The 10,094-nt window shown below is 34.9% G+C and overlaps 2 protein-coding genes across 3 annotated transcripts in view; one reads left to right on the top strand and one right to left on the bottom strand.

The window, feature by feature from the left end:
* The window catches only part of LOC111399975 (E3 ubiquitin-protein ligase PRT6-like), a 19,007-nt gene extending 13,293 nt beyond the window's left edge, over positions 1 to 5,714 (top strand). Inside the window, exons 8-15 of the mRNA XM_023027454.1 lie at positions 474 to 779; positions 890 to 1,425; positions 1,512 to 1,616; positions 1,798 to 1,864; positions 2,006 to 2,083; positions 3,128 to 3,196; positions 3,939 to 4,046; positions 5,169 to 5,714. Of these exons, the coding sequence (XP_022883222.1) occupies positions 474 to 779; positions 890 to 1,425; positions 1,512 to 1,616; positions 1,798 to 1,864; positions 2,006 to 2,083; positions 3,128 to 3,196; positions 3,939 to 4,013 (1,236 nt within the window). The 3' untranslated portion in view covers positions 4,014 to 4,046; positions 5,169 to 5,714. The remainder of the gene's footprint in view (positions 1 to 473; positions 780 to 889; positions 1,426 to 1,511; positions 1,617 to 1,797; positions 1,865 to 2,005; positions 2,084 to 3,127; positions 3,197 to 3,938; positions 4,047 to 5,168) is intronic.
* Positions 5,715 to 6,610: 896 nt separating this feature from the next.
* Positions 6,611 to 9,695, bottom strand: LOC111399724 (transcription factor MYB3R-5-like). Of its 2 annotated transcripts, XM_023027187.1 has the most exons (3): positions 8,434 to 9,695; positions 7,215 to 8,262; positions 6,611 to 7,051 (listed from the first exon to the last, which is right to left on the bottom strand). In XM_023027187.1, the coding sequence occupies exon 2, from the start codon at positions 8,160 to 8,162 to the stop codon at positions 7,224 to 7,226; it is 939 nt and encodes a 312-aa protein (XP_022882955.1). In that variant the 5' UTR covers positions 8,163 to 8,262; positions 8,434 to 9,695; the 3' UTR covers positions 6,611 to 7,051; positions 7,215 to 7,223. The 2 variants fall into 2 exon arrangements, with proteins under 2 accessions (XP_022882955.1, XP_022882954.1); XM_023027186.1 differs by having other exon boundaries at positions 7,215 to 9,695.
* Positions 9,696 to 10,094: the final 399 nt, after the last annotated feature.

Genomic DNA, 10,094 nt, shown 5'->3' with positions numbered 1-10,094 from the left:
GAGCTTGTAGGGGAAATAAAGTGGTCATTACTGTTAACAATCTGCAATAGAGTTTCAATCAATTTGATGTAGGAGGTGTAGATAATATTATTAAAATACAACAATTATTGTCTTTATTTATGTTGGTTACATGTATGTTTTTTACTCAATCAAGACCTCTAATTCTGTTACCAATTATCTATTTTTGGGAAGCAAAAAAGGGAATTATGGGCACTTTGTTGTATGAAAATACCATTATAAGTAAAACGTTGAAAAGGTTCCATAAGGTAGTAAATACTTTCCTTCAATGGTCGATTTAGCAACATAAATGTATCTGGGTCATTTGGTACTTGAAGTAAGAATTCTTCCCAATCCCTTCCAGTGTGATCACCTATCCTACAATCACATGAAACCCACTTGCATATGATGGGCCCATGTCCATATTAATGACGAGTGGATGATTACAATTGGAGAAAATTTGACCTGGAGTGTAGCTGAATCATAGTATCTATATGAGTTTAGATATGATTTTTTCCTTTTATAACTACAGTTGTTCAAAGTTGAAAAATAGCTTTATAATATTTTTTGTAGGTCATTTGCTTTGTATATTGGAGAATGCTGAGGCAGAAGTACGGTATCCGGATGTTCAGTTATGGAGACGCGCTTCTGATCCTGTCCTTGCACATGATGCCTTTTCGACATTAATGTGGATACTCTTCTGTCTTCCATGTCCATTTTTGTCATGCAAAGATTCCTATTTGTATCTTGTGCATGTTTGTTATGTTGTTACGGTAACTCAGGTAGAAAGAATTTGCCTTCTTTGACCTTGAAAAGATTGAATTATTAACTCTCTACGTGACTTGCTATATAATATTTTTTTTTTTCTTCTTCTTTTTTTTTAATGCAACAGGCAATAATTATATATTGCAGCAAACGACTATGCACTATTAGTGAGTTGGGATTTCATGATTGTTTGATCACTGACATCTTCAAATTTATGGAGGAACATGGAGAAGCTCTACAAAGCTTTGATTCAAACTATATCAATCCTACTTATGATATGAAAGATGCAATTCGCAGCCTGAGCTTTCCTTATTTGCGGAGATGTGCATTATTGTGGAAACTAATAAATCATTCCACCAAAGTACCATTCACTGATGGGGCTTGCACATTTGATGGATCTCCATATGCAGATGATGATTCAGAGTGTGTTACAAACATTGTAGAAGAGCTTTCCGAGGTTGAGAAGCTGGAGAAGATGTTTAATATTCCTCCACTTGGCATTGTTATTAATGATAAAAAGTCACGGATCACAGCTTTTAGATGGCTGTGTCATTTTTCTGAAGTGTGTGGAGTTCGTAACTCTCAGTATGTGTTGAAATGTAATCCCGCAGTTCCTTTTAAGTTGATGCTTTTGCCTCATCTTTACCAGGATCTCTTGCAAAGGTGAACTTTTGAATGGTTGTAGTATTAGTTTACTTCTCATTATTGTGTGAACCCATCAATCATGTGGGAAGTTTGTTAAATATCAGGTATATAAAAAAGCGTTGCCCAGACTGTGGAGATGTTCAGGAGGAGCCTGCATTATGCTTGCTATGTGGCAAATTGTGCTCAGCAAACTGGAAGAATTGCTGCAGGTAATGCCAATTTTTGTTGTGTTTCGTTATGGATTCTTGTTCATGTAAGGTGCTATCTGTTCTTTTTCTTTATCCTTTGGGTTCTTCTTCTTCTTCCATTTTTTTTTTTTTGGTTTGTGTGTGTAAGTGTTTATGCTTCTATTGTTGTTTGTGTAATTGACTCCGCTTATTTTTTCTCAAGGGAAAGCAGTTGTCAAACTCATGCAAAGTCTTGCGGGGCTGGCATTGGAGTGTTCCTGTTGATTAGAGTATGTTTTACACCTGCAACATGCATTTTGGAGGATATCTATATAATATATAAATGATAATAAATTTTGTTCATGTTCTTCTTTTGCATGTGATTATATTTCTTCACGAAAAATTGAATAGTCTCACAATATGTGTTACAGAGAACCACAATCTTGCTGCAAAGATCTGCACGTCAGTCTCCCTGGCCATCCCCCTACTTGGATGCATTTGGTGAAGAGGTGAGTTTTGGTTATTCAGGAACCTTGTCTTGTACTTCAGTGGTCTCTTTTTATTTGTTCATGAACTCCATTTAATGTAGTAGTAAAAAATGGTCCATATGTGTAGAAGTGTGCTCCAGCCAATGGTGATTGAAGCTTGGCTTGTTCACAATTCTTTTGGCTTCAAAAATATCTTTACTGAACCCTTTATTTATTTTTTATTTTTTTAAAAGTAATCAGATAATATCTTTACTCAACTTAGCTGAGCATCTATTCAAAAGATTTATGGGTTCTGATAAACATTTACTGAACTCAAAATTTATCTGGCTGAACAGTCCAAATTTGAAGTATGTTGAAAACTAAAATGATTAAATACACAAGGCACGAAAATCTTAAGCAAACTGGGTGGCCCTAAATTTACTGTTTCTTTTAAAATGCTGTTCTTAGAAAATGTGATTTGCTTTTGTCTAGTTTCTTTGAGGAGGGGGAGAAGCCTCTAAAATCTTACATTTGTTATCTCAGGGCATAAGATTGAAAACTACTAATGACATGTTACTCTAAGCTGCATTCTTATGTAAATATAGGATGATGGCTGGTTGAAAAATAGTTGATCCATGGAATCTATACTAAAAATGCTCCTCTTGATCAGGTCTAGTGCTTGATGTATACCATATTTGGTAGTGATCTTAATTTTCTATCCACTTATTCGTGAAAAAGGATAGAATCAGGTGCATTGAAAGATATTCTTGGATTATCTGTCTAGGAATTTTTTTATTTTTTTGATAATGGTATAACATGAATATTATTTGGTATATTTAGTCTATGAAAATGCTTAAATATGTTTGACTAGGTGAATAGAGGAAATACTAGGTGCATCAATATATTTGACTTGTATTTATTGTTCTTGTCAAATTATCTGTGTCCTGTTTGTTTTTGAGCAAGCAAGCTGCATTTGCTACAAAGCAAACTGCGATTTCCCTCATCTTTGTGGAAGTTGACAAGCAATTCTACAACCAGTTAACAACATGCATCTTTCATGAACACGTTTCTCCAAACTGTTTGCAGGATGTTGAAATGCGTAGGGGAAAACCTCTGTATCTGAACGAAGAACGTTACGCGGCATTGACTCATATGGTAAAAATGGAAATGTTTGTCTTTATTGATCGACTTTCTTATGCCAGTTGTGTGTTGAAACCTCTATAAATGAATGAATGATAAATTAGTAACCTCGCTAAATGCATAAAATTATTAACTTTTTTTTAAAATTGTTTAGGGTCCAATAAATATATGAATTCTCTCAAATTTCACAATATATATAATGAAATACCTGACAACTTCTGAATTCTCAATTCAGCTCTTTCTCAAAATATACATTTAAACTCGCGTTTCTTTTCTTTGTAGCTAAACCGATCTTTACCTCATTATTAGTTTTTTACAACTTGGCATATTGTTTCATTTTCTAGCAATTAGGTATTTAAGGTTAACTACTACTAGAAAGACATCTTTTGGAGAAACTNTACAACTTGGCATATTGTTTCATTTTCTAGCAATTAGGTATTTAAGGTTAACTACTACTAGAAAGACATCTTTTGGAGAAACTGTTGATAAACAAATGGTATCTGAATCATGATAGTCATGGGTAGGACAGTCATATCCCTTCAATAATCTCTTCATCAGCTGGCTAATTTTAAATATCGAAAGAATGGTACTACTATTCAGTCCGAAAGTTATGTTTTTGAGTGGCAAAAAGAATCAGCCTAATAATTCGTCCAGGAGTCTCACTGGTATTTTTGATCTTCAATTTTTGGTTTTTGGGTAGAACGGTTGGTTAATATGTTTGTTTTTCATGCTTGTAACTTGTGATTTTGCCTTTTAGGTGGCTTCTCATGGGCTTGATCGAAGTTCAAAGGTGCTTCGGCAAACTACAACTGGTGCTTTTTTCATGTTCTAGCTTCAAGATGTGTAATAGAAAAGATTGAATGAGGTCTGCTTTTATTCTTGGATTTAGCCACTGTTTTTTCTTTTCTTGGTAATTTTTCTCTACATAGTTTCTGCTTGTATTTTGATTGAGGTGACCTATGCTGCAGGTAGTATAGCACTTCATATCTTGGTTCAAATGGGAAGAAATATGCTATTGTCCATATAATCAACTTCTGGATCACCTAAATGTACAGTCTCGTTGAGGATATTTTTCTATTTGTTTCTGTGGTTGTGGTTGTTTTTGGGTGTGTTGTTGAGTATATTGGATGTTGATTTAGCTGTGTAGCTTAAGTTTCACTAATACTAGTTCTTACACATGAGACATCAGTTCCCATGTTACAACTTAGACATCACACGAGACAGATATGTCCATTTGAGGCAATTATAAAACGCCTCAAAACCTGTACCTTTAAAGCCATTTTTGAGGCTTAAGCCTCAAGCAACTAAGGTGTTCACCCGTTTGCCTTGCATTTTTCAAACATTAATTTTTGGCATTAGCTTTTTGAGTTAATTTTTTATAACTTAAAATGTTTTCATTTCTTTTATTTTCATTTTATCCCCTACACCGAAGGAAAATGGGAAGGAGAATACACCATTGCAGTTGGAGGATGATGACAAAGAATGAAAAGAAATTTATAATAATATCATATTAGTAGTGATGATACAAGAAACCTTTTGAGTTTACGTGATTACTAATTGTAGATCTTATTATTTTCTATTTTCTTGATCTATTCTATGTTTGTCCGTATTGTAGACTTCTAGTTTTGTTAATTAGTGTTACTATGGATTTTTTGAAAGGATTCCCATGGTATATGACGAGCATATATTAGTACTTTGATATTCTTTTATTGTTTTATCTCGAGGCTTACACCTCAAAGCCCCTCGAGGCTTACGCCTGTCTCAGTACCTGATTAATCATTGCCTTCTGTCATGTATTTTAAATTTATGTTCATAGTTTTTTCTTGAAAATGGATTAAGAGTGTTTATTTGCTTTAGATAACTAATATAGAACCTCAGTAAAGCACCCAAAGATTAGTTTTGTATATGGTGCTTCTCTTCAATCCCTCTTACTTTTGAGTTTGTCCCTTGTTTTGTTTGTATCTTTATCTCGTGATTCTCTGCTCAGGTCATATGGATTGGCTTTGTGGTGCTTAATGGAATTGGTTCTTTGGTGAGCAGCTGATTTCTTCTTACCTATTGCTCATGTATAGTTCAATGTAGAAGCTGTAAAAATTTGTCCAGTTCTTGTTTTACCACATTTGGATGGTCGTACTTCCGGAGAATTATGATGTAGACAGCATCATGACCAGCTACATGGCTCGTTAACTTTATGAAATACTTTTTCCTTATTTTCTGTCTTGTGGATCGTTATAGGATAGAAGCGCATGTCCTAGCAATTTGAGGATATGCTTTCTTGGTGGCCTCTTGGTGGTCTGTGCAACGTGTGAAGCTCGAGGGCGGTAGAATATAATGTTAATTCGTATTCATGCGAATCTTGTAATGCATTTCTATGGAGGACTGAAAAGTGAAGTCCTTTAGCGGAGTAGTAGTACGAGTAGGAACTTTATGCAAGCTTGAGAAAAGCATTGATTGAGATAGTGATTTGTTACTGGATAGCAGGCTATATTTATTAAGATAATGAGATATGGAGAATCTTTCATTTTATGCACTACATTTCAATGACAATTCCACGAAGTGACTTCTAGGTTCACCAGAGCTTGGCTTGTTTTGCAAAAATTGACAAATTCCAGCCTGGTTTAAAGATACTTTTATGCTAGCAAAACGTGCTCTTAACTGCAGATTTAGTTGAACTACTTGAATTTGGCAGATCAACTTTTCGGGTTCGACTTATCTCATCTTGGGACGGTTCGTTTGCATATTAACATGGACCTCATAAAATTTCAACAGAAAAAATCATTAGAAAAGGCCTCATTTCTCCCAAACTTGAGATGTAGATAGAACTATTTGACTGCACTTATGATTTTGTTGATGTTATAGTTGATGCCCACAGAATGAAAATATACAACCTTAGGAGCTTGAAACATTTTTTGTGATTCTTACGTTCTCTTCCACTCCCTCTAGAATTGGAAACTTTTTTGTAACGCGTTCTTCCATTACTCAGAATAACTATGAAATCTAACGTTGGTGACTACATGAACGCCCAAGCCAATCGTGCATGATGTACAAAATATTTTGCCGACGTTCTTGGTAGAATGTTACACAGCATTTTGTTATTGGACGATTAAAAAAAAAAAGGAAAGAAAATTTTTGTTATTAGAATGTTACATGGCATTTTGTTATTAGACAATTAAAAAAAAAAAAAAAAAAGCTAATTTTTGCACCCACTCATTTTTTACCAACATTGCATCTGGACAAATAATTGTGTACAAATAAAATTATCCCATCCAAATAACATTTGTTCGGGAACCATGCTACATGGACAGGATCAACGTGGCCGAAGGGGGGCAACATGTAAACGGATAGAGCCACAACTCTATACATTTGGAAAAACCCCTTGTTCGAGCAACATACACACGGAAGGCACCGTAAACCTGGACGTCTGCTGTATATGAATTTGTACTTGGATCAACAGTAGCAGAAGTACAATAAGAGAATGCAATACATACCATGATACTTTCAGCAAATTTTAGCTTTGAAAGAAGAAGGTGTTATTTCAAAAACTATGATTTTTTGCATGTGTATGTTTTCCTACTTCCATTTATTTTGGGGGGGGGGAGTACTGTACAAATCAATTGAAGCTTGAATCATGTTACATAAATCAAAAGAATCGGTGAGACATATTCTCCATATAGCCATTTACTCATCACCTGCAATGATCAAACCAAGCGAGGCCAGTGCTTTTTCCACGAGCCTAAGGTGGAAAAAGAGATGACATGCCAAACATAAACCTCGAGTTTATCTTCAAGAATGAGATTTTATACATCTGGCGCTATATCTTTACGCATCCATTCCTCACTTCTAGTCAGTTCAGGTCAATTTCCACGTTAGCTGATCACACACAAACAAAAAAAATAAATGGAACAAATAAGGATTGTACAGTTCATATCTCAAGTAATGAAACAACAGCATTATTGTTGATTGAAAATGTCAATATTGTTATATGGAAAAGCAAAAAATCAGTTAGCTGTGCTGAACTCGGGACAATACTTACATTGCCGTTCTAACTCAACCGTCTTTGACGTGTATAGACAAACTTTGTTACAGGAGGGATTTCTTTAACTGTTGAATCCTCAGACTCAGTATTTTCATTACAACACTCCTGCTCCATTGCAAATGCGAAGTCAAGCTGCTTCTCGACAGACTTAAGAACAGAAGTCCTTTTCGATCTTAACAGATATGGAGGGGATAAATTGTACGACTTCCCATTACATAATCCTAAATCACCTTCGCCTGAAATATTTGTATGCAAACTTACTTGTGACTCCATATCCTCTGAAATTTTTGTTTGATTATACTCGCTGGTAGATTGACATGTTTCCTGAACTGCTTCCCTATCTACTCGGGAATTTTTACTTGCTGGTGCAGATAACAGGCTACCAGACTTTCTTCTTCGCAATATGGATGGAGTATTATGAAAGCTTTTGGCAGCGATTTTCAATATAGATTCTGGAGTTTGTGCAAAAAAATTTCCTCCTTCCGAGCTAGGTGGAGTGAAGAAAGTCACAGGTGACATTATAGGACTAATGTCTGATTCAGAGTGCATCCGAGAAATATCTGGAAGATTAGAATCTGTATGTGGTGGCTCATAATAAAGTGTCCCATATAAGGGAATATCATCGTGCAAGTATTGATCAACTACACGATGTGTTCCATATCTATCGAACTTGCATTCTGTACTTGAATGGATAGGATCAACTACTGATTGCACTAGCTCACATGTAGCACCTTGAAGATCCACAGACTCATTCCCGGGATTAGTAGCTGATCCAGCTATATCATGAAATCCATTAGTGGTAGTTTCTAGCTTATCCTTCCCATCTTCAATTTTACATGTATCTGTAGCTCCTGACGAAACTAAGGTGGTTGAATTTGTTCCTTTATTTGCGCAAACAAGATCTCTAGTTGAAGCTCTATTCACAATCCTACAGCCGGTTTGCATAACATTTTTAGAAACGGGTGGAAGATCCCCAGTAGCCAAATAGAAATCAAACTTCTTCTTCAAAGAACTATTCCAGTGATTCTTGATTGCATTATCGGTCCTGGACAGATTAGAGGCCATTACAAACAATTGTTATCATAGCAACATTCTGAGTGCAAGAAACAAGACAGTGTAACCCTTTTTGCATTAAATGTCAAGAAATAATAGCCTTTCTAATGAAATATAAGATAAACAAAAATATATCTTTACTCCTATACAAGAAATGGCCAACCTGAAAGGTGTCTTGGATGTAATGGCAGAGAAAAACTGAAGAACAAATAAAGTTCATCTCAAGCAAGTCTCATTCCACCTACTTGATTAATGACTGTCACTTTTAGATTACTATCAGTCACATAAGCAGAAGAAAACAAATAGGCGAAAGGTGCCGCAGGCTATTTGGACAGAAACAAGTTCAGTACTAAAAACCACTCTCTAAGTATTCAGGAAGTTTCTGCTCAATTTAGGATGCTCAAATCATCCGTTGCATCCATAAACTACATGTTATGGAGACAAAATTCACTCATCTACTTCCGACGGCAGCACCGTAACACAAAATGAAGAAAGTTCACTTATTTGCACATTGGAAACTTCATTACAATATTACAGTTGTAGATAATAGCAAATAATGCTTCAAAAATAAAGTATATATATTAAATAAATCCCCTTTCTGACAGATTAACCTTTTTGGATTAGGTGGTTCAACATAGTAAAAGATCCTGGATTCAAGTCTCAATGTCACACATAAAAATTTTGTATATGTAAAGAAAAGCAATTATACCAAAGTGGTCAAGCACTCTACAATACCATGTTTCTGTATAAGTGGGCCGTCCAAACACCAATGTGATGAATGCACGAAACTAGTAAACAAATCAAAAGTCAAAAGCACCAAATGGCGGCCACTTGGAAGTGTCTTAAAAACATTTCCACTCTTTCTTTATGGTAAAAATACCAATTCGTTGAAAACGAAAGGATGGTCTAGAACACAATCGTATAGGTAGAATAGTTAAGGTTTCATTATTAACTCATCGGTGCACAAAGAACCGGTGGTACAGTAATGGATCTCAAGATGAATGAACCGGTGGTACAGTAATGGATCTCAAGATGAATGCCAAACTCAATTTACAAGAAAGAAATCTCAAAAAAATAATTAAAATGAAGATACTATTACTGAGAAAACATAAAATGTCACCTTAATTAATGCACAAAAGATGGTGTAAATAAAAATTTAGTATCACAAAAGTACTAAAAATAAATAAAGACTTAATTGAAATGTACCCTTACATGAGGGGGCTGATAACTTGGAAATCACAACAAATAAATATGATAATTTATGAAATTTAAAGGCAAGACAAAAGTCTTTTTATCCTTTGGGGAGGGAGAAGGGGTCCCCACTCCAGGTTTCATCCATGCCTTTTAAGGCTTTTTCTTCCTCTTTTTGGATTTTTCTATCTATTTGATGAAAGAAACTAATCCTGTATGCTAAAATTAGAGATATAAGTACTAATTTCAAAATCGTGGAAAATAATGCATATGATTTAGTTGTAAAGTAATGTAAATCCTACATATTCTATTTCCTGATTTTATGGGAATAGTTATGATTCCTAATTCTTTGGGAATATTTTATTTGTTTCCTTTTTAGCTAGTTGACCTAGGTTTGTATCTAGCCTATAAAGGCCTCTGTTTTCCGACTAAATTATATACAAAAGGATTATTCTCATTTTACCACTTGGTATCAGAACTGTAAAGCTTCGAATTTCTAGGAAGAATTGTTCTATTTTGCCTGCTCGGCCTTCATTGCCTGTAGTTCTGTGATCCTTGCCATCCTTCACCACCACCTTAATCGCCTAGTGATTTCTTTCTTTTTTTTTTTTTTTTTTTTTTTTTTTTGGGGTT

Source organism: Olea europaea, chromosome 9 (assembly GCF_002742605.1).
Source record: "Olea europaea var. sylvestris chromosome 9, O_europaea_v1, whole genome shotgun sequence".
In the NCBI taxonomy this organism is placed as follows: Eukaryota; Viridiplantae; Streptophyta; class Magnoliopsida; order Lamiales; family Oleaceae; genus Olea; species Olea europaea.
This window is presented reverse-complemented; position numbering and strand designations above follow the sequence as displayed.